The 23,924-nt window shown below is 46.8% G+C and overlaps 1 protein-coding gene across 1 annotated transcript in view; it reads right to left on the bottom strand.

Moving 5' to 3' along the window:
• Positions 1 to 55: 55 nt before the first annotated feature.
• ppp2r5b (protein phosphatase 2, regulatory subunit B', beta) overlaps positions 56 to 23,924 on the bottom strand; it is a 36,853-nt gene continuing 12,984 nt past the window's right edge. Inside the window, exons 2-13 of the mRNA XM_017428034.3 lie at positions 17,655 to 17,851; positions 15,606 to 15,707; positions 14,825 to 14,917; positions 14,494 to 14,624; positions 14,058 to 14,117; positions 10,855 to 10,963; positions 8,650 to 8,703; positions 7,419 to 7,469; positions 7,214 to 7,333; positions 6,961 to 7,088; positions 6,273 to 6,374; positions 56 to 5,078 (exon numbers count right to left, since the gene is read on the bottom strand). Of these exons, the coding sequence (XP_017283523.1) occupies positions 4,859 to 5,078; positions 6,273 to 6,374; positions 6,961 to 7,088; positions 7,214 to 7,333; positions 7,419 to 7,469; positions 8,650 to 8,703; positions 10,855 to 10,963; positions 14,058 to 14,117; positions 14,494 to 14,624; positions 14,825 to 14,917; positions 15,606 to 15,707; positions 17,655 to 17,851 (1,367 nt within the window). The 3' untranslated portion in view covers positions 56 to 4,858. The remainder of the gene's footprint in view (positions 5,079 to 6,272; positions 6,375 to 6,960; positions 7,089 to 7,213; positions 7,334 to 7,418; positions 7,470 to 8,649; positions 8,704 to 10,854; positions 10,964 to 14,057; positions 14,118 to 14,493; positions 14,625 to 14,824; positions 14,918 to 15,605; positions 15,708 to 17,654; positions 17,852 to 23,924) is intronic.

The following is a 23,924-nucleotide window of genomic DNA, read 5'->3' as shown; positions in this document are numbered from 1 at the left end:
GTTGGTCCCCAAAATATACATCTTCTTCGTCCTCTTTATCATCTTCTCTATGGGCTTTTTTTTTTTTGTCTCTTTTTTTTTTCTTCAACAAAAACAAACACAGATCATTGGGCAGACAGTGCAAATCTAGAAATTCTGTGAAATTGCTACGTAATGCGGTTGTAGGTTTGACTAACGTTATATTCTCGTTCTGTTATTGCCATGCTTTCACGTCCGCCTCCTTTCCTTCCTCCTTCCTCCTCCTTTCATTCTCTCTCCACACATCGCCCCTCTGATTTAAAGCATTTCTTCTCCCTTTGAGTTCCTCCCCGACAAACATGGCCAAAGAGAGGAAAACGCGAGTCGGCGAGGCGTTTTAGACTCCCTCCTCGCCTCCGTTTGTGTTCCGAAGCAGCGCTAAGTGAATGAATCTGGGATCCGAGGGACGTCGTCGCACGTTTAAGTGCGTCTTGAACGACGAGGGCCGGGGTTCTGTTCTCTGCCTGGCGGGAAAAATCAACTTCAATCGAACAAGCGGCAACAGAAATACAAAAAAAAAAAAAAAATGTTTGTCCCAGTAAGTTCACATTTTTGGCCCTTTTTCTGTGGTGGTTTGGAGCATCGCTTGCCTGAATCGAAACCAAAGTTTCAAACCCGGCTCGTTTTGAGGTGCCGTTAAGGCCGCTGACGATGACTGAACCTGTCAGCGCTCACCGAGAAGCTCGGAACAACCGGAACGTGTTATGGCAACAGGAACGAGCAGGTCCCGCGTCTCCTCGGGGGCTGCAGCGTGTCAGCTCACGTTGCTGTAATTTATTAAAGTTATAAAACTGACGTGCGAGCGCTGAAAAGTTTCAGTTATTACATTAATTTGTTTTAGTGAAGTGTTGTAGAAACTGAGTCTCGGAGAGAGCTTCGTTGAGGCTGCTTGTGGTGAGCTTTGTTTTCAAGACGACATTAACCCTCCTGCTGCCCGCGGGGTCGAAACGACCGCTGTCCAGCCTCGGCGCCACTCGCTTCGACCCGGCTCGGTTCCTCGCGACCTCGGCAGGTTTTCCATATGAACTGAGCGCCGCCTCGATTTACCAACGGGTAAATAAGTGAGATGAAGTCAGAAAAAACTCGGCGTCCAAAGATCGAGGCGACGCCGCCTTCCCTCCACCGGTTGGAGTCCATTTCAGCCCACGGTTACAGAAACGTCTGCACCTCATAGTGCCGCGGTGTTGGTTTATGTGTTGCCATTTCATGGATTTATTTTGAATTTTGAAAACGTGTGCTGCAGTTGCGAGGTTTAAAACATGGTGGGGTTTCTTGTAAAGGCCAGAGAGGATCCAGAATCCCTCCAGAGAGTTCTGGGTCTGTCACGCCTAATCAGATGCCTGAACCACCTCAGCCGGCTCCTTTCGATGAGGAGGAGCAGCAGCTCTACTCCGAGCTCCTCTCCTGATCTCTGAGGCTACGGAGGAAGCTCATTTCAGCCGCTTGGATCCAGGATCTCGTTCTTTCCATCACGATCCACCGGTGAGGGTCGGAACGTAGACGGAACCAGGAAATCCGGAGTTTTGCCTTTCGACTCGACTCTTTCTTCACCATGACCGACTAGGCCCCCGATCCGTCTCCTGTTTTATCCTCCCATCCCTTCAGAACAAGACTCCCAGATACTTGGACTCCTCCACCTGAGGCAGAGACCCCCCCCGACCCGGAGGGATCATCCCACCTGTTTCCAGTTGAGAACAACGACCCCGGATTTAGTGATTACGAACACAAGCGCTTTAAATGACTTGTGTTTGGAGGGAAAAATTTAACTCTGACCATGGCCAAACTGTGGACGAGCGGAGAAGCTGAAGGCGGCCGGTGATGGTCGGGCGAAGGCCGAGGTCTGGTGTCCTGGGAAGACGAGGCTTTTTTTGATCCGTAAGGTTCTGATCGAGGAGTTGGACCGAGACGACGTGCTCCTCAGCAGGCGGAGGACCAGTTGGTATCCGACACGTAGCGGGACATTTGGTCCGCCGACACCAGCTTCGGAAAATTCAAACTATCCCTTTAGGATCTTTAGAGTAATCTGCACGTTTCTACGACTCGGCACCAGGCGAAGGTCGAACCTTCGGCTCTTACGGCTCAGAAGAACCGCGATTTTGAAACTTTGTCGATTCAGGCAGGATCTGAAGTGAGAGTCTAGAAAAACTTGAGGGTTTCTGGATGTTGGTTACAAAGCAGCTGACAGGTAGCTCTGCGTTTTTAGCATAAAAAAAAAAAATCCAAACAATCAGTTACATTTTACATTACATTCGAATTCAAACCCTGTCCCTCGAAAGGGAGAAGAGAAAAAGAAGCAGAGAGATAACCGTTTCCTCTCGTCTCTCTGTCATTCCCACTCGCAGACACACACACACACACACACACACACTCTCGGCACACACAACCTGGTTACATTTCCTGATCGAATAGAAAATAAATAGCATCATCATCGTCGTCGGTCTTCCACAAAATGAACGAGGTCGTACAAAAACCGATGAAGTAAACAACATAATTACAAACCAAAATCGTTTCTCGTCAAATCAATTTACAGAGAAGGTACCTTAAGACATCGTGAACATGACGGACGCCGCAGGAGGGGGGAAACGAGCGCGCTCCCCGCTTCCTGTCCGGCTCCCTAAAAAACACACAGATTATCCTGAAAGAATGAAAATATTGCTAAAATAATGTTTTCTGTCCCCCCCCCCTCCCGCCTTATCTCCAGTCACCCCGTCTCCGTGGTCAGATGGGAGTTAACAGGATGAGATCATCATCTTCACCATCTAGCAGCTTCAGGTCGGCCGAACAGACAGACAGACGCTTACCGGGTCAGAACTGGACCGCGGGGGTTTTTCTTTTAGTCTGAGGAGCTCGTGGCGTCCTTCGTCCGCCCGGCTGTAACGTCAGGGAGTTTAAAGGCCCGCTCCAGTTTAAGTTTCTTTTTTTTCTTTTTTTGTAAGCATGAAGGGAAGACCTACGGATCGGGTTTCTGAGTTTAACCTGAGCTCAATTTGACAAATTTCCCAACGCCGAAACTGTCCGCTGTGTGCCGCGAAAGTACAATTAATGGTGACTTTTGGAGCTGGTAATCTTTAGTCTTTCACAGCACAGGAGCCAGTTTCTGTTATACTTTGGTAATATACGACGTCTGTGTGACCCGAGCTGCAAAATTAGTCCGAGTGCGCTCGGGCTGGAGTCCAAAAAAAACGTGAAATTATTGATTTTTTGCCAGAGTTGAGGTCGAGATTTAAACACAAAAACGCCATCGAACAATCCCGGTAAAAAATCTCCCTAATCTGCCTTTAAATGAAAGTTTTCAGGAATAATCCTTTAAATTTCCTTTGAAGTCGACCATTTTTCTCCGTCGGCTGCTGTAGCGCCGGGAAATCCCTTCATGTAACGTTGGTGTTAATGTGAAGCTCGGGGGAGTCTCTTTTTTTAAATAAGGGACTGAATTCATAAATAAGTCCCTCATTTTGCCAGCAGGGGTCACAAATATTACAACTAGAGACATGACCGGAATCTGGAAGCTGAAGCCACAAAGGACCGGCGCCCCCTGGTGGCCGTCTGCAGCACAGCTTTAAAGTTAAATGGAGGAAACAGAGTTTATTCATGAATCATTCTGGCTCCGTGCAAAACATGGATGAGTGAACAATCCAGGATCTTAAAAACGTCGGGAACGGTGACGCCAGAATCCATTTTGGCGGAATAAAACCAAACGCAACCGAGTTCGGAGCAAAACCCTGGCGTTAAATAAAAAAGAAGCATCTGTGGCGTTTAACTCCGAGAGTTCAGCCGAAACAACCTAACAAATCAATCAATGAATAAATGAACCTGCCCCGCCACGGACGTCAAACTTTTCAAAATAAAAGAAGAACCGCGATCGGCCCAGTCCGTTTCTCCCCTTCTCGTGGTGTGTTAAAGGGGAATTCTGCTGAATTTCAGCACTCACATTTTGGCCTCAAACTATTCTGTGGATTTCAAGTCGGCCTTCCCCTTTTATGGTTTCTGCTACACTAGTGTTTCTCCCATAATACACTACAGAAATATCCAGACATATGTATATATATAAAAACATCAGTAGTACTTAGAGTAGAGTAGAGTAGTAGAGTAACAAGTAAGAAGAAGGAACATTATTGTACTTTATATTATCATCATCGTCATCATCGGCGGCGGCTGCAGTTTTAGGGACTTTAGGTCGTGTTTTTGGTGGAACCCAGCAGATTGGGAGAGGAGTTGGCGCCACAGCCGAATGTTTGTGTCTCGGTAAAGGTGTGTGTGTTTGTTTGGAACGTCTGAGGTTTGTCCAACCAGCAGTGCGCTCGCCGTAGCTCGGATATTTACACGTCGTGTGCCTCGCCCCGGGACGTTTGTGTGAAATTGCTTCTCCTGTTTGTTTGGCGTACCGTGCTGTTTTTGCACGCGGAACGAGCACCTCTGGCCAAAAGGGGTAAGACGCGGGGGGGGGGGAAGGGGCGCCGCCGGTCGAACGAGGAGACATTTTAATCTCGTATTTTTACAGCCGATTTAAAACCAAACCACTGATTATAAGTTCTGGCCTGCAGTTTAATAATCCAGCTAATAAGTAAGACGACAGTTTGCGCCCTCAGATCCTACGATCTGCGACGTGACGCGTGTACAGCTAAAAGTGAACCAGTTTCACACAACGCCGCCAGAAAGAAGGTACCGTGTTGCGTCACAGAGATCGCACCTTTGTTACAAGAAGCTGCCACCTCGATGACACAAGATGAAAAAGAAATGATTTTATACCTTTTTCTGTCTCCCAACACCATCAACCTCAAGTCCCCACCACCCTATCCCCTGTGTTATCCTCTGTGTGTGTGTGGCGGGGGGGAGGCGGGACCTAGGTGGCGCTCTCCCCGGAGGCCCCGCTGGGTTTGGGCTCAGGCTGGTCGGACTGAGCCGCCTGCGGAGACGAGGGGCTCAGGGGGTCCCCTCTCTCGCCCCTCTCCTGGAGGTTGCGCTGGTTCCTGGCGGCCTCCGTCAGCATCTGCATCCGGCGGTCCTGGTACTCCTCCAGGCCCCGCCAGAGCTCCACGCGCTCCCGTTCCCGCTTCATCTCCCTGAGCGGGCCGTGGAAAGACACGGGAGGAAAGACAGTGAGGAGGCGTGAAAAAAGCGGGAGCTGAAAATCAGAAAATTCAGCTTTTTTTTTATATTACATCCGCCTCACCCTCGTGGCCAACAAACTGCCGCTGCTATTCAAACAACCTGTTTTTTTACATCGCAGATCGTCTGAAGCCGGTATCTCCACGGACTGCGACTGGTTGGTGAACGGCTTTCGCGAAGAAACGTTTGTGGAGGTTCTCAGTTTTCCCGCCTGAGTCACAGAAGCTCGCAGTCGTCTCTAACTTAGAGCGTTAGTTCTGTATTTTGACACCTGAGCTGGAGCTCTCCACGAGTCGACAGCGCCGAATGTCCAAATAAGAACTACTTACCAATAAATCTTCTCGTCTGCACTTCAGTGGATTTGATCATAAATTTGGGGGGCGGGCGCCAAGCGGGCCGAGGCAGCCGACAGAATAATGTGCACGGCCAAGAATAGCTTTGCAGGCGGAGGACGTCAAAGTAGGAGACACCAGCTAGCCTTTAACAGTCGCAGCCCGGAGGAAATACCACCTTAAATTATCTTCGACTTGTTCATTTTAATGTGAGCGGCCATTTTGGAGTTTAGGGTTACTGCCTGGGTCGTGTTATTGTTTAAACCAGTGGTCTCCAATCCTGGTCCTAGAGGGCCACCATCCTGCATGTTTTCCTTGTTTCTCTGCTCCAACACACCTGATTCAGAGGTTAAATCACCTCTTCATGTTCTGCAGAAGCCTGTTAATCACCCATTGATTCAAATCAGGTGTGTTGGAGCAGAGGAACAAGTAAAACCTGCAGGATGGTGGCCCTCCAGGACCAGGGTTGGAGACCACTGGTTCAAACTGGCTTCTTTTGGTCAGGGGTAGGGCGTCGCAGTGAATGTAATCTATATGATCCAAAATACCGCCACCTTGTGGTTGCTAGCAGCACTTTAATACCTCGCACAGATAACATGGTTTCTTACCAAAACCCCGGCCTGTCTAAAGAAAGAGAAAACGGTTCACCAACATGTTAATATTTCTGCCCCTAACTGACCCGAGTCTGATGGGTACCTGGAAGTGCCGCGCGGATCGAGAAATAAAAACGTTCACGTAAAAAGTGGCACAAAGACGACCTCAAACAGGCCTTGGGGGGGGGGTCCAGTGGTCCGAACGTCGGCGAGTCACACTCACTTCTGCTTCTCCACTTTGTAGGAGGCGGTGAGGTCATCGAACAGCTTGCTGTTCATCTCCATGAAGGTCTTCAGCACGTTGTAGATCAGAGACACGATGGTCCTGCAGGAAACACAGCGATGACACGAGTCAGAGTAAGACCTTAAATCTTAAAAGGTTTACGCTTTTTAACTTCACAGCATCACGTTGAGGTATGTTTACTCGCGTCTTTGGAGACATTACACAAAGAAAACGTCTGAGAGGTCAAAAGGATGAAGTCCTGACTGAACCGGCCGGGTTATAAGACCCGTGAGATCATTTAATACCAAACTGCAAAGCCCATATGTGTTCACAAATTAGTTTTGTCATTTGAAAATTAAACTGACTACAACTATAACAAACTGTATTTATATTTCTGTTGGTTTATTTGGACCAATTGGGAAGATTTCCAATCAGAGCTGAACTCTTTGGCAGATTACAACAACCCTGAAGGAGCCATTTTCCCAACTTAAAACACCTTTTTTTATTTTTTAGCCCTGTTTAAAATACAGAAACTTACACTGACAGCTCCTAATACCTCCTACATCAGCCGATAGAAACAGCTAAATGACCTTTAACCCTCAGATTAGACTGAAGACTTGCTCAAAGTGAGAAATATTTATTTAAGTGGAAAGCAGTAAGTGAAGCGGTGTTCCTGTGTGGCACTAACTGGTTCCAGTGCTCCTTGGAGACTCTGTAGAGGGTGGCGAACACCAGTGGCAGGATGACCTGACAGTTCTCCTCGATCAGGCTGAGGATGTACTCGTTGTTCCAGAAGTAGAGCGCTCGTTCCGCCACCTGAAACACAAACCAAGTGGTTTCATCTGGCCTCTGCGATCAGACCCCTGTAATCCCGTGTAATCTAATCCTACGTCGTTTGGAAATGGTTTGAAAGTGGGTGTGAGGGAGTGTTATTCCCCCACCTGGAAGTGAGGGCTGGAGATGCAGGCCGCGATCTGTTTGAAGAGAGGCTCCTGGATCCTGATGAACTGCGACGGTTCTATCACGTCCAAAATCTCCTCGATCTCCCCCAGGAACATCACCTGAACGGGGCCCGGGAACATGAGTTTTTATGACACGGAAAACAAGCAGGAGGAGGAATAAAAGCTGCTTTTTTTTTTACTTCACCTCTTTCTGGGTGCAGGTTTTGGGCCAGTACTTGAGCAGCCCTCTGATAATCTGCAGAGAGAAAACATCAAATCGAGTCAGCACGAAAGGAACTCCGGCTGGTATTCCTCTGCCGTACGTCACAGTTATACAGTCTTATTTTACTGAATTCAAAACAACAAGACAGAGAAAGTGATCTCCGCCTTTGTGGCCTAACTCAGCCGTGTCCAACCCTGGTCCTGGAGGACCTCCATCCTGCAGGGTTTAGATGTTTCTCTGCTCCTCAGCAGGTCGTTAGGAAGCCTGTTAATCTCTAAAAAACAGAGAAACATCTAAACGCTGCAGGATGGAGGTCCTCCAGGACCAGGACCAGGACCGGACACCAGATCAAAACACTCAAGCTGATTTACCTTCAAACGGACCGAACACGTCTATAATGTGGAAATCATTTTCCAAATGGGACCAATGCCGAACTACAGGCAGAGAAGATCCATTTTAGGTCTCCAGACGTTTGCTGGGCGACTAAAACTACGGCTAAAGCGAAACCGGCGGACTGCAACAGGCGAGGCGGTTAAACGCACAGGGGAGGGTGATTAACGAGCGATGACAGGTGTGCTGATTACTAACCTAATACAGGTGGCGTAAAAGAAGCCGGGAACAAGGACTATAGAGGACATCTAGGGGTACAAGTACAGAAAATAATACAAGTCAAAACTAAACGGCGTCCCTTGCCCACAATACGTTAGCGCTGGGAGTACGCAATGGCGACGACTCTTTAGCTCTTGCAGCCATTTTTGTGTCGGCTGAGGTCAGCTAGCCGTGGTGGATTGATTCAGAGTTCAGTTCAAGTCCAGCGGCTCAAGAACTGTTCCGCCGACGGACAGAAACGGCTGACCCGAGTGGTTAGCAAAGGAAGTTTCAGACAAGGACCTGTTAGCGCTCGGGGTGCGCGACGGCGACGACTCCCAGCTACTAACCGCACCGAATGTCAGCTCGACATCTGCCAGAGCCGCCGCCGCCGCGTTTGTGTTGGCTCGAGCGGCTCGGCTGCAGCGACGGGCTTGAACTGGGTTCTCGTCCCTTTTTGACGCCCAGCGGAGCTAACGTCTGCAGATTTGGCTCGTTAATATAAGTGACGTCTCAGACAGTTTGTCAGGTGAGCATCAAGAGGCGCAGACGTCAGTAAACTCCTGATCCTGTTGTTGTTGGGTGTTCTGTAACGAGTGCAGCTCGGTTGTTCTGTTGTTCTTACGTATTCGGTCACTGTAGCGTCTTTCTCCATGAACTGCACCACACAGTAGGCCAGCTGTAAAAACGGAGAACAGTGCGGTTAAAAACAGGGACAAACAACACGAGAGGTGGTGATTACCTTTAAATAGAAATAAAATAAAAACTGCCGTCGCTGCCGGCAACAGTGGCACAGCCTTGTCAGGTTACCTGTTCACATAGGTCGGTTTATAATGGGTTTTTTTTTCCGTTTATCATTATTATTACTATTTATTATCATTATTATGTGACAATAACATTTATTTGATGATCTGAAACACGTAAGAGTGGCAGAGAAGCAGAAACAGACGAACAAACTCTTCGTCGTGTTTGTCTACATAAACATATATTTTGTCATGGTTTTTATTTCTCAGCTGACTGAAACAAAGTAAAGTAAAGACAGAGTTACACACACACACACACAATTACCTACACGCCTTCAGGCTGTCAGAGAGCTTGCATCCCTCAGGATTACACGCCGCTAAAGATCGGAAAGACACGTTTTCCGATTCTGCCTAAGTGATTATGGCGACGTTGGCTCCGGTCTCCTCTCATCTTAGCTGCAGTCATTTCTTATTATCCGGAGTGTGTGCGTGTGTGTGTGTGTGGCCACGGGTGTGTTTTGCGGCACCCAGGCTGGTTGCCGTGGCGAGTGGGGCACCGTGGCGACGGCGGTGTTTACCTCGGAAGGAGTGATGTCACGGGCCTCCCGATCAGGACGTTTGGCGCCCTAAAGCTTCCGTTTCCGTTCGGTTCGTTAAAACGTCGTCATAAACTTAATGCTCCTGCAACTTTCTGTCGCCCTTCGTTTGTTCCAGGAGTAGTTTAGGAAGAAGAGGAGGGTAAGATACAAGATAGTTTAAAGGTTTAATATGAAGACGAACGGGGGAAAAACAAAATAAAGGCGTTGAGAGGTCAAACTATTAGAAGTATTAAGGAGGCTTTAGAGGAATGGCTCGGGGTAAATATGGAGGAGTCTGTTGTCAGGTTGGGCTTTGTTGGTGCTGGAGGCCAATGTTTGACGAAGGATCAGGGACAAAAAGGCTGTTAAAGCTGCTAAAGAGAGGATTTCACTCATTTATTCACCACGACGAGGAGCCTCACTCCGATCGGGTTCTGGAGTCGAACCTCCTAAAGGAGCTAGTCTCGCGATTTATTAACAGTTTAAACAATCGGGAACGCTTTTAGAAGATTTAAAACATCATGTTTTGGTATTTTACGCTCAGAAGTGGGTCGGTCCCGCGCCCGTCTTCTCCGGTGACCCCGTCGAGCCGAGCTGTGTGTGTGTTTGAGCGCATGAAACAACTGGATGCGTGCGAACCGGCGTGAGCGAGGCGGGTGCGGACACAGAATCGACCAAAAAAATTAAAAAACGCCGGGCGGGTCGGTGAGGAACAAACTGTTCCCTCTGCACGAGCAAATAAAAACACTCCGAACAAGACAGACGGCCGTCTGTGTCATCAAATATTATGATGAACACACACACACACACCAAAGAAAGACACTGAAATGAAAGCATCTGTGACTCAAGTCTGCCTCCTGGTGGTAAACATGACACACTGCAGAAATCTCTACTACTAATTTTTATTTATTTATTCAGTCAAATTTTAAGCTGACTTCCTTATTTTGGAGTTTCATCCTCATCAAAACAGATTTTTGCTTTTTATTCACTGAAATAAGATCTTTAGATATTTTTTTAAAAAGTCTTAAACATCCCTAGAAACTAAAGAAACTAAACCAACAATTCACCTTCCATGCCAAAGTTTTCAACAAAGACTTTGTGCAATCTGCTGGCGCTCAGAGTTTGTGCTGGGGATTACTCTCACCTACTACCACATCAACCCAAAGCTCAACAGCTACAAAATCCACCCAGTTGGCGGCCATCTTGAATCGGACTGACTTGAAAAGTTAGCGAGCTGTAGGTGTGCGTCCAATGATTTCTGTCTTAAAGTTTTATTAAAATCCATTCATTTGTTCATGAGATATTTTGCTAACAGACAAAAAGCCCTTCATAGCAGCAGTCAATAAGGACATGAACATGTAAACACATCAAATATTTTCCTTTTTTTATGTAGATTTACCCAAAAAGAGATTTATCCCTTTTAAATAAAAAAAGCCTTGCAGGTGAACACAGCTTCATAAATGTCTAAAGAGTGGATTTTATTTTATTTTTTAATTTTTTTTCACCGACCTGTGCATGGAAGATGGACAGGGACTTCGCCGTGTGGAGCGGGATGAGGACTCGCACCAGGAACTGCTTGTGTTCGGCCTTCAGGGGCAGAGCGAAGCCGTTTATGATGCTGGAAGAGAGGAGACGAGGAGCCGTTACCTCCCCGCGGTGCGTTCACTGACCCCCGCCGCTGTCACGGTAAATGACCGCTTAGCGCAGTGACAAACGTGCTCGAACAAACATGTCATATAAAAATAACGCCAATGGCTTTTTTTTGTTTGTTTTTAAATAAATAAACAGGATGTAGTTTAACTCTATCCTTAAATAATATAAAATAAAATAAACAAGAATAAAAACTGTTACAGGAGTGTCTGAAAGGGTTCTGATTTACCCTGAATATTTGAACACATCTTTAAGTTTGAGTCTGGTTTGGTCCTAACCCGTGAAGAGAAACAGTAAAACCCTGAAGCTGTCGGAGTCACAGGGACAGAACGCCGTTAAAAATAAAAACGTCTCCAGGAACGCTGGCTCTCGGGGTCAGAGGTCGATGACGTCTCTCGCAGACTGGGTCCGTATCCTCGCGCATTCCGAGGAATTCTTTTCAAGTTTCGGACGCGACGAAAGCGTTTATCTGCCTCACGCGTCTCCTTCCCTGACGCCTCCTCGCACGAGAACTTAAAACGGTCCGGCGAGGAAGTCTGCGAGGAGCAGGTTCATCTATAAATAGCTGCGTTTACCGTCCCGGACCGTGGAACAAACGATTAAATCCTTGTTTTGTTTTTTTTTTCTTTAAAGAAAAAGGCGTGTCGTCGTTTCAGAGCCTCGCAGCTGACAGCTCTGTCGGACCGTGTTTGAACTCATCATCCTGAAAACGTAGCGTTTATTTCACTGAGTGAATTAAGTGAACGTTCATGTGTTCATCTGTGTTCCTCTCGATTCCTGTTTGTCTGCCTCCATTTCTGACACCATCTTCGTCTCCCTCCTGCTGTTGTCTCTCTCATCCTTTTCTCCCCCTCTTCCTCCTCTTCCTCTCTCTCTCTCCTCTTCATGTGTGGGAGGAGCTATAAATACCTCTGTTACCAACAACATGAATACGAACCTCTCTCTCTCCTCCCCGGCTCTCCTTCCTGCACCTCTGACTCACTCGCCCCCCCAACTCCTCGCCTCCCTCATCTTCCTCCTTTTTCCTCTCCACAGTAACCTGCTCAAACATCTGAAGTCCCTCCCCGTCGTGAATTAGACGTGGAAATATCTTTTATGTCTTTACGCTCTGGAGAAACTTAAAAAAGGCGCGTAAAGATGCTGAGTTTATTCACACGTACCTGTGTTTGTAAAGCGTATCTTAATTGTGCGGGGACTCAGGGGGGATCGTGCGTTTCTGTGATTTTGTTCGTAATTAAAAAAATATCCCTTAAAGGCACGAATGTCGATCTGTCAGCGCTCAGAGTGAGCGACAGAGGTGAACTACTACCACACCGAATCTCAGCTCAGCGTACGTTAAAATGACTGAGTTGCAGCCATTTCTGTGTCTGCTGAGGTTGCTGATCTGTGGCGGCCATCTTGACTCCAGATTGTTTACTGAAAGTTTCAACGTGCATGTTCCTGTTGTGCCTCTGTTTCCCAGAACAGTGGCTTCAAAACAACCTTAGCTTTTTATGCACAAAATAACTAAATAAGCAGAGGCTTCTGAGTCCATCTGCTGCTGATTCAAGATCACAAACTTAGAGAATAACAACCTAAACATTTACAACTACTGCTTTTATTCTTTGTGACAGTTAGTGTGAAAGTGTGACACTGGCAACAGTTTTTAAATTGATCCTGATCACTGGAGATCATCTAAAGACCTCCAGTTGGTGTTTCCTGACCCACAGTGGGGTCCCAACCCCAACTTTTGGAACCACTCTCCTAGAAGACTCTCGTGACGTCTGAGTGATCTTTTCTTGAGTGGTGCTGGTGTTTTTGTGCCTCCATGTTTTGGCCGTACCTGATCACGTTTGTTTACTAAAGACTGGAAAAACTGACCACACTTTCTTTTGTGATTTTTTTTTTTTTTTTTTAATTTTGTTAACCCTGATATAAGTTGGGGGCTCGTCCGGGATCCCGTAACCCCGTCCTTACCGGGCGTTACTGAATAGTTTGGTTTCCACAGTTACAAATGCTCAGCCCGATCAAAAAATAGCTTTGATATCATCACAATATAAGACGTATTTTAGAAAAACTGTCTCGTCTCTCCAGTAGAGCTCCGGTCCACCGAGAAGCCTCAGACCTGCTCTGGTTTCTATCTCCAGCGGTCACCGAGCGAGAGGCGGGGGACACCCTGGACAGGTCGCAGGGACAAGTGGAGACAAAGGAGACGACCACTCACGCGCCCACTCTCACCTCGGGACACTTTTAGAGTTACCAATGAGCCTAACATGAGGAAACTTCCTCGAGGAAAGCAGAGTAAACCCGCGGGGAGAACGTGTAAACGCCACCGGGAAGAGTTGAACCTGCGAGGCGACGGCTCTGAGCAGCTGTACCACCGTGCAGCACATCTCACAGTTCTGTAAACCACGTCTGTCTCTGGACCAGCAGACCGACAGCAAGGGGACAGATTGGTTTTTTTTTAACCACTTTTCAATTTGTCCTCTCTAAAAACTCGAGCGTCGGCGAGCAGACGGGGCGCTCTGAAGCAGACACTAATTACCCCCCGTAATCAAATCAAAGGGGACGAATCGGAACCGTTCGATTGTCTGAGTGTTAACGAACAGGGCCTCGGAGCCTCCGGCCGTCGTTTAGTGATTCAGCTTTTCATTACCTTTTTATTTGTCGCCATTTAAACGTCTCGTTGCGAATAATTGTTGCGTAAACATCTCCTGACAGCGGCGAGAGCCTGGAAGCACCTCGAGGCTGAAGGCTAACTACAGCTAACTTTATCTTTGTGTTTTAAAAAGCTTCTTCGCCCTGATGAGCTCCAGATTCAGTCTAAATAACAAATATGTTTCAAAATTAAAGCAAAGGAAACAAGTTTACAAGCTACCTGCCTCCATGTTTCAAAATCTTCAGGGTCTCCAAACTTTGCAGAGGAATTGGGCTGATCTTAAAGTTTTTAACCTCCGAGAGTTCTCTAATGAACAAGACAAGCTATAGAAGGCGAAGTCGCCACCGTCCGAATGAAATAATGAGTTTTATTGGTAGTCTGCTGTCAGAGTCTGGTGTAAAAGGTGTGTTTGCTGCAGACAAACCTGCCGAGGATTTCCAGCAGCTCCGCCACTCCGTTGAAGTGCTCAGTTTCGTAAATGAACCTGAAAAGTCAAACGAAGAAGCTCAGAACAGGAAGGACTTTAGATCGGGTGTCAACACTGCAGGTAAGGGAACGGTTACAGGAAAAACGAGGTGTCAGAACCGTCCATCTCGCTTTTGAATTCTTCTGAAAACACAATAAAAGTCCAAAACCCGGCCACTCGCAGGTCGGGTTCCTCCGCCTAAACCGGAGCACCTGCTCCTTGTTTTGCTCTGGTTCTGGCCCAGAAGAACCGGCGCTAACCCGACTGCACCATCCGACATCTGAACCGAAGGATTCTGACAGATTTATGACACTGAGCCGCTTCTTTTCTCCTGGGAGTTACAGGGAATAAAGTTTGCTCAACAAGAAGGACGCGGCGCCGGGCCAGCCCGTACCTGAGGAAGATGTTGTTGATCTGTTTGCGGATGTAGGCTCGGAGGCCCAGTAACTTTCCGTAAACGCGGTGCAGGATGGTCTTCAGGTACTCCCGCTCCCTGGGGTCCTCGCTGTCGAACAGCTCCAGGAGCTACGAAACACACAAAACATCGTTACAGCCGGGAAAACCTGCGAGGACTGCGTCATCTCCCAGCTCCTCGCTCCTCTGAGCCTTTTCATTTATTACACGTTAAAAGAAAAGCACCAACGTCTGACATCTGCAGAGCCAGGTTCAGAGTTTAACTGTCAGAGCTGCCGGGAGGATTCGGAGGAAAACGGGACAGGATTTACCTGCAGGACGAACTTCTGGTCGATGTAGCGTTTGGCCATGGAGGGCTGGAAGTCCGGGCTTTCGAGAAATCGCAGAAAGAACTCGTACACCAGCTGAGGGCGGAGAAATCAGAAGAAGTCACAAAGAGGCGCTCAGCTCCTCTCTGAACGTTTCCAAAACTTTAAATTGAAAGAAACGAACCGAGGATGAAAAGTAAAGACACAGGATATCACACTGAAAACATGTTTTTGACTCGTTTCTCCCAGATGATGATAACGTCTCATCTCCGGAAACCTTCTAACGTTTGATAAAACAGAAACGTTGAGCTTCAGCTCCGTGACTCATAGGCTCCTCAGGAACCTGCGGACTTCACGAAAACACTTCAAGGCACAAAACAAACAAATCAGCCCTGATGGGAGTTTATTTCTGAGGCTCTGAAATCAGTTTCACTTCAAAAACAAACGCAAGAACTCGCTGTTTCACATGTGGCACCACGTCCAGCACATGTGAAACATTAAAATCACACAAAACGTGTTTCTCATGTTTGTTTACCTGCAGGTGGTTGTTTGTTTACCTGTAGGTGTTTGTTTGTTTACCCAAAGATGTTTGTTTGTTTGTTTACCTGCAGGTGTTTTTTTTTTGTTTGTTTACCTGCAGATGTTTGTTTACCTGCAGGTGTTTGTTTACCTGCAGGTGGTTGTTTGTTTACCTGTAGGTGTTTGTTTGTTTACCTGCAGATGTTTGTTTGTTTATCTGCAGGTGTTTGTTTGTTTACCTGCAGAAGTTTGTTTGTTTGTTTACCTGCAGGTGTGGCCACGAAGCTTCCAGTGTCGGCTCATCTTCCTCTGGGTCAAACTCTGGATTCTCACTGGGAGGAAGAGTGCGGAAGATGTTTACTGAGATCTGAGGAAGAGGAGGAGGAGGAGGAGGAGGAGACAGAAAAGATAAGTGAAAGATAAACAACGAAATTTATTTATTACATTATTCTTTAGAAAAAGTCAGAGTTTACGTTAATATTCTCCAAACTGAGGTCAATAAATAATCTGTCCTCAGCAGGTAAGATACTATCTGTTCCTAATCTCTCAGCTGATCCGAACTCTGGCTGACAGTTTAGTCGTCCCGTTGAATCGTTGTTACTTCTTACTGCTTCTGTTTGTTTTATAATTTGTAATAAATCCTAAATGAGAGTTGAGTAGATGAAATAAAAAGTTTGACATTCTGAAGCGTAAACAGTGTAGGCACCGTGAAGGTGGGAGGCGCCGTCATAAGAAGCTGCTGCTCTGTTAGAAAGGAAATAAATTAAAAAATCAATCTTTTGTACGAGTTTTTAGTTTCCAAGCAACTCCGGCTCTGATGCTGTGATGCAGCATCGGCTGATAAGTCATTATGTTTGCAGCAAACACATCACCGCCGGACTCTAATGGCTCATTTTAAGGCACGGCGTAAACCTCTGTTGGATTTAAAAAAAAAAGGGGTCCAAATTATTCAGCCGGATCTCCGGTTCTGCTGAGCTTTAAGAAGAAAACGCTGCCTCCTGTCGTCCCGCTGCTGAGAGCGCCGCCGTCTCCGGGGTTAAAAACATCAGCAGGACGCGAATCCAACCGCAGACCTTCGGTCCTGGTTTTACTGCTGCCCGTTTCAGGAACATAAAGCTCAGGGTTGACAATTCTGTAGATAGTCTTGGAAGGATTGTAGCCCTGAGCCCAATTATGAGGTTCTAATTTTAATAGAATTTTATTTTATTTTTTTTCGGTTTGAGCCGAACATTAAACAGCTCCTCCGTTCCCGGACCTCGGGCTGTATCCAGATATATTCGCTCTGCAGGCGTTCCTGCTCCTCTGGGATTCCCCCCCCCCCATTCCCGGCGTTTTCCGTTCGTTACCTCCGACTCGCCTCTCTCTTACATCCCCCTTATCGGTTTATATCCAGATTGGATTCACGTACGAGAGGCTGTCTGCGCCACTCACTCATCGGCTCAGCCGCCGTTATCGCCTGGCGCCGAGAGGCCGAGGGGAGGGCGGTGGGGGGTGGGGGGCTGTGTTTCTGTCCACGCCTTTTGTGTTCATCCGTCTGTTAGCAGAGTACGTCGTGAACCGCTGGACGTGCATCAAAGATGGCTGCCTCAGCCAATGAATGGCCCTAACTCGGTCAGTCTTACAGACACTGAGCTAAAATCAGTCGTGGTAGTAGCTGAGAGTCGTTCTTTAGCTCATTTTTCAACATAAGCGGATCTTAGCAGACCTCTTATTCCTGCCTGTCCGTCTCCAAATGACAGTTTTGTTTTAGTTAACTGTCAGGATTAGTTTGTCGCCCTAATAAGAAACTTTAACTTTGCACATCTGTTTCTTTAAACATCTGTATCCGGGGTTTACTGCCTCATTTCACCGACCGGACTTTCATCTTCTGAAGAGACGGGAAATATGAGTGTTTCAGGCTTTCTTCTTAGGAAAAAAAAAAAAAAAATCAAACCCTATAAAAAAAAATTTATCAGCGGCAGTGCGGACGGAACCAGGGCTGGGCCGTGGTTCGATGCCGGTAACGGTCCATTATTGAATACACAGGATGCTAAACGTGACGTGTTAAATGTAACCATCCGAGCAGAAAACTCAGAACCGGTCATCGTTTCTGACTTTGTTCTGGTTATTAGGACTTGGTGGGAAACTCTAAACTGGACTGAACCTCTGAGAAGAGAAGTTACAGCCAGGTGTGGGTGGGGATTCTGGTTTGGTGGACGTCCGTGACGCTGGTCGGACGCTCGGGATCACTTCCTGTTTAAAGAGGATTTGTTTTGGGATCCAGCATCAATAAAATGTCATTCTCGCCCCCGCTCGACTGACTTCGCCCTCTCACCATTTTTATCGCCTCGGGGTAGAGGGGCTCTATGAGGACCCCTCTGCTCGTGGCCACGCTCTCCACCAGCTCGTTCAGCGCCGCGCGCTTGATCTCCTTCCCTTTCAGGTCGGCCACGCAGTCCAGGAAGTCGAAGAGCACGCAGCACTGCTGCAGCTTCTTGCAGAACAGGTCGTGGAGCTCTGCCACCGGGGCATCTGCAGCAACGACGGGCAGGAGAGAGAGAGAGAAAGAAAGAGAGAAAAACAAGATTCTGAGGTTAAAAGACAAGAAATGAGGTGACGGAGCGCAGCTAAATCCATCCCTGAAAAGTGCTTTTTGTGTCTGTTTGAAAGCAAAGCGTCTGACAAAGTGTTGGCGTGGGAAAAAAAAAACAAAAAAGGAGCTGGAGGATGTGTGTTGTACAGGATAGATCTTCTCTCAGAGGTAATAAAGAAAAGAGAGCAGAGCGAGAGTATTACTCTACAAACACATTTGTGCGGCCCACGCAGACGAGCGGTGGCGCTCACGCACAATCGCACACCTTCCTCCAGACTGCCGGGCTTGGATCTCGGGCCCAACATCTGTCTCAAACACCTGGCTGGCCCGTTCAAGCAACCTGCCGCCTGTCATCGCGTCAAAACAGGCGAAGACGAACGCTCTCCGTGCAGATGTTGAAGGAGAAGCCGGTTGGAATCCGCCTGTCGCACGCGGCGGACTCTGAGCGGACCGCGGGAGCCTGTGGGTGTGAAAGTTAGCAGCTCAGCTTGGGAAGCGTCACCCAGAATCAAATAAATAAATCCACAAAGCGAATCAGAGTTACAGGACGTGACAGCAGCCGAATGGGACTGATTTGTTCTTTATCTGAGTAACCAGATGACTGATTATTAAGTGGCTAAAGATAGAAGTGAAACATCCACGTTTTCAGATCCTTACATAAGAGCTGAGGTTGGGACTGAAACAGGGCTGCTTCGTGTTGGTTTCTCGTGCGAAACGACGAATTAATGACCTGATGTGATCAGGAGACTAATCAAGGGGTACGTGAGGGCATTAACAGAGCTTTACTCACTAATGTCATGACGTAACGGCAGAGAGAGACGGTGTTAGTCGATGAAACAAAGTGAACAAAGACCTGGATAAAAAGGAGAGCGCACAAAGAGACTTTCACAGATGGAGTCAAAGCTCTGGCTGCTCCTATAAAGAGTCGGACATCGAGACGAGGAGCCACGGCTGAGGCTGAGCTTGAGGAACCAAGTGGACCAAAAGGCCAAAGAGTCGGGTTAATGATTGGTTGGTTGGTTGGTCGGTGGGTCGTTCGATTGGTTGGTGGATTGATTGGTTGGTTGGTTGGTCGGTCGGTCGTTTGATTGGTTGGTTGGTTAGTTGGCTGGGTGGCTGGTCGGTTGGTTGGTTGGTTGGTGGATTGATTGGTTGGTTGGTTGGTTGGTTAACTGATTGGTTGGTTGATTAATTGATTAATTGGTTGGTCGGTCGGTTGATTGGTTGGTTGGTTTCCATTAAAACTCGATGTATCAGAGATTCCTCCCCAGCTCCAACCTTAAAATCCAACATGGCTGCCTTGAGCGTGAAACACATGTTGTAACAGAGACACACATTGTTATCAACGATGCCATCTTGGTCCACCGCCACCTAAAGCTGAACATTAGTTTAAAGGTAGTTTTAAAAGTCTAAGTAACCAATGAAGAGTCTTTTCATAGATTACTTACATGTTAGCATTTTCATTTTAGCAAGTTTTTGGTCATTATTACTGAAGACAGTTGCATTTGATGAACTTGGTGGTTATTTAGTGGGTGGGGGACACAAGTTAACTCGCTAACGTGTCTCAGTTTAAGCACCTTAATAAAAAAACCGAAGCTGGTTTCTGCCTCAGAATGGGTCCAGTTGTTCTGTTTCTGGATTCAGGTGGACGTACAGTCGAGAGCCTAATTACAAAGTAAATTCCTGCTATGGAAATAAGTGTTTATAAAATATCTATTACAATCCTTTTAGATTTGTTGGGGCAATTTCAGCACAATGTGGATCAACAAACAGCAGTGAAGCCGCAGGTTTCGACGCCTCAGACTCGTGTAGGAAATATGGCAGCTATTATAAATAATAAACGCACAGGGCCCACTCCGGAGCCTTTTTATTTCCTGCTGTTTGCTCTCGTTTCACTGCGAGATGTTTAGCTTCAGCTAAGCTCACGAAGCTCGGTCCTTTTTCCCTCCAAGAGAACCTCTCGGAGGTGTCCCGCTGATAACCGTCCAAAACGGGCCTCTATAAATATCCCGGTTTATCTCTGCGTTCGAGCCTTAAACAGATTATCTTCCTCGATCAAAGGAAGACCGTCCAGCTCGCCAGCGGCTGTCTGGAGCGGTCGGGCGGGATGATCTGAGAGTCATACACACACACACACACACACACACACACACACACACACACACACACATCAACGCAGTGGGAGTGGATTAAATTTAACCCTCCTTAACCTCCAGGTGTGAGAGGAGCCGGCCCCAGACCCCCGTCACCTCCTGCGGACACACCTCGACCATCTGCTGCCTTCGGTGCAGAGCGGAACAAGAAAAGACTTGCCCTTGACTCGAGACGGCGATGCGTTCTTTAGAGCACCGAAGGCGGCGTTTATATTCATCTGGTTGGTTTTTATGTTCTCTTAGAGCAGGGGTCTCCAATCCTGGTCCTAGAGGGCCACCATCCTGCAGGTTTTCCTTGTTTCTCTGCTCCAACACATCTGATTCATGGTTAAATCACCTCTTCATGTTCTACAGAAAACTGTTAATCACCCATTGATTCAGATCAGGTGTGTTGGAGCAGAGAAACAAGGAAAACATGGAGGACGGTGGCCCTTGAGGACCAGGATTGCCCACTCCTGTCACTCCTCGCCCACTGTAAACACGATTCCTTCTGCTTGTTTGATCCCACATTCGGCCGATTCGTTCTCGTACTTCCTAATCATCTGCAAAAGAAATAACGAAACTAAAAAAAGGGACAAACACTCTAAACTCACATCCATGTGGCTGAAAGCTCCGTACAGTACCACCGTTCAACTTTTATCCCCTCCTCGCCTGCTCTAAATCCCTCAACTCCTGACTTCCTTAAACACCCCTCACCCTTTTTATGTTTTTTATCATCCTTCTCCCTCCTTTTGTTTCCTCCTGCTCTCCCTCCGCGGACTGGCTGTGAAGGTGAAATCGAATCCATTTTTAATGGGGGAGTAATTGCGTGACGATGTGTCTGAATTAAATTAACCAAAATAAAAAAAAATTTAAAAAAAGGAACACGGTGAAGTGAAAAGAGACCCGTGCGTCATGTGAGAGGAACTGAGAGGCAAAGACAGAAAACGGGTTCATAAAACTGCTGATTCTGACCCGTTTAGCACCGTTCTGCTGCGGATGATAAGGTTTATATTTGGATTTCTTCGGTATGAACTGTGAGTAATTGGAGCGCCGCGATCAACGGATTCCTCTGAACCAATTCTGAAACGTCGTGTTGAGGAGGAAGACAAAAGGTGGACCTCTGAAGCGTCAACAGGTGGCTTCGGCTCTAAAAGACAGAGTCTGGACGCGTTTCGGCTTCTATGAGGCGAAGAGTGGGGGCTGTAAATAATCATTACTTTGGTTGTCGACGATATCGTCAGTTTTTTAGTTAAGATTTAATTTAATCTGGCTCCAGTCTGCACACCTGAGAAAATCACCCGGATGTTTTTATTTTTATTTTGAGCTTTATTTCTGTTTATTCCCTTTGAATTACCTCGCGACATTAACGCACTCAGCAAAGTCACCTAATTATGAAGAAAATAAAATGAAATAAAGTTTAAAAAAGTCACTCAGACACTCGGCTGCTCTTCAAAAAACTGATTCCTCCTCGTCTCAGAAGCAATCTTTAATAATCGGAGTTTTCTTCCTGCTTTTTTTCCAAGTAATTTATTTCAAGAACGCCACTTCATATCTGAACACGTCAAGGCTTTTTTTTTACAAGATTAAATGTATTTGGTTAAATAATCTTTAGCCTAATTTGAGAAAAAAGCCTGGGATTACTGAATCCTGCCTAATTATTTTCAAACTCCACTGCTTCTTGAAAAGACAGAAACTAAAGCTGAGAAAGTTTTCTTCTAAAAAAAAAAAAAAAAGTTGGAATCAGGACGTGAAAAGTCTGAAAATCTTGTGCTAAAAATAAAAAAAGTTACTCCGCTGGAACATTTCACAGCAACCTGCCAACGTTCCAGAAAAATAACTCTGAAACAGAGACGCCTTCTCTGAGGAAAACTGCTAAATATTTAAAGTTAAAAAACGTCAAAAAGTTTCAGACGGATCAGAAACCGGAGGGTCATAAAGGCTCGTTATCGCCCGCCGCTGAAAAGACAAGGGTGTCTGAGTCTGTTAGCAAAATAACAAACAAACCTGAAGGTCAGTCGACCACTGATTAACTTCGGTCCAATTCAAGATGGCCGCCACATGAAGCTACTAAACAGGTCAGGATCTACAAATGTCGAGCTAAAGTTTGACCCCCACACTTCAACTCCAAGAGCCGACTGATCGGACGTCAACTCCGTCTGTTAGCAAAATAACAAACCAAGTAAATCACCAAGATGGCCGCCTCAGCCAATCCGATAAACTTTGGTTTCTTCTCGCCGGAGAGTAAACAAGTAAATAAAGTTCATTCGTTCACCTTATTTCACAGAGAGAGGACAAAAGAAAAAGGAGAGGGAAGGAATGCTTATCGCCCGCCGCCGTTCAGGTTTCACGCGACGTGTCGCCGCTGTCTCCGGTTTAGTTCCTCGTGCTCACCTGTCAGCCATTTGCAATCGGCTCACCTGCTCCCGCTCGCCAATCCTGCCTCCCAGCGGTTTTTAACTCGTGTTGGGTGGCGGGCGATATTTACTTTTCGGTAAGCTGGCAAAAAAAAAAGAAAACGGCGAGAAGAAACCGAAATTTATCGTTCTGCTGCGTGGGAAAAAAAAAACAGACGTTAGGAAACGATTTGGAAAAAGAACCGGACTGAGTTGATCCTCTGAGCCTGAAGCCGAGCATCAAACTCTACTGAAAACGTTATGATCGATTCAATAAGAACTTTAAATCGCTTCAGTCCAGCTGATCTGAACTCAGTCCAATTATAACTGAGTTCAGGACTTCATCGTTCAGATACAAACGATCCAATTCAAGTTGACTGATTCCTGTTCAGCACGTTCCACTTCAGGCTAAACGTAAAACAAACGACTGATTTATTTCAGTTCATTTATGATTGAATCCAATACAGTTAGAAGCAAAATGTAATAAAATTATTTACATTTCTATTCAAATCAATTCATTCCTGATCTGTATACTCCACTTTAATCTAAACACAAGTGAACTGACTCCACTTCTGTTTCAGTTCAGTCCAATTCACTTCAATCAGAACCGACTCCCGCTCAGCCAGAACAAGATCAGTTCGAGCAGATCCATTCCAGTTAAAGTGTTTTTCTGTTTATTTTTCGATCAGTTCAGCCCGATTGAATCCAGTGCGGCGCGTGTGACACAAACTGTGTTTCCATGGCGACTGGACAGACGGCCCCCGGGGGACCTCCCATGAATTCACGTCTGATTCAGCTTCAGTGACGCGTTTTATTTCCATTTTTTTCTCTTTACTTTCCTCTGTTCTTAACTAATCCGCAGCTCGTTGTTTATTATTGATATTTATTTCAGGCGAACCGGAGGAGCAAAGCGGCGTGAAAAGTTATTTTACGGTCCCGCCTTTTTTTTTTTTTTTTGGAGCGCGGAGGTTCTTCGGACGAACCGGGGAACGGTTTAATGACAGAGGAGCTGTGACGTTCAGGGACGAGCAGAACTGACACACATGCAGCTGCATAAATCTAAATATAGAGCTGCTGGAGGGAGACGAGGAGGAGGAGGAGGAGGAGGAAGGAGGAGAAAGGAGAGGGGAGTGGTACAGGGTTAAAGGATGACATCATCCCCTCTCCCATCCTCCCATCATCGGGGCGCCTCCCTCTCCTCTCTCCCTTCCTCCTCTCCTCCCATCCTTCTCTCCGAGGGCCTTTTTTTTTTTTCGTGGTTAAATGAGCAGCTCTGCTCCTTAAATAACAGTTATTCAGTTTGGGGCTGAGTGTGTGACACACAGAGACAGAGACAGAGACAGGGAGGGGGGGAGGACAGCTTCTGTCCAAACCGCCTCTGCACCTCTGTCACCGAGCGAGCGCCCGGAGCGCCGGCGGGATGACGCAAAGAGGACGAGGAAAAACGCAGTCAGAAATAGTCGAAGGGAAACGGCGGCTTTTAG

The sequence above is a fragment of the Kryptolebias marmoratus genome, linkage group LG7 (assembly GCF_001649575.2).
Source record: "Kryptolebias marmoratus isolate JLee-2015 linkage group LG7, ASM164957v2, whole genome shotgun sequence".
Taxonomy (NCBI): Eukaryota; Metazoa; Chordata; class Actinopteri; order Cyprinodontiformes; family Rivulidae; genus Kryptolebias; species Kryptolebias marmoratus.
Note: the sequence above shows the minus strand (reverse complement) of the source record. Positions and strands in the feature narration are given on the sequence as shown.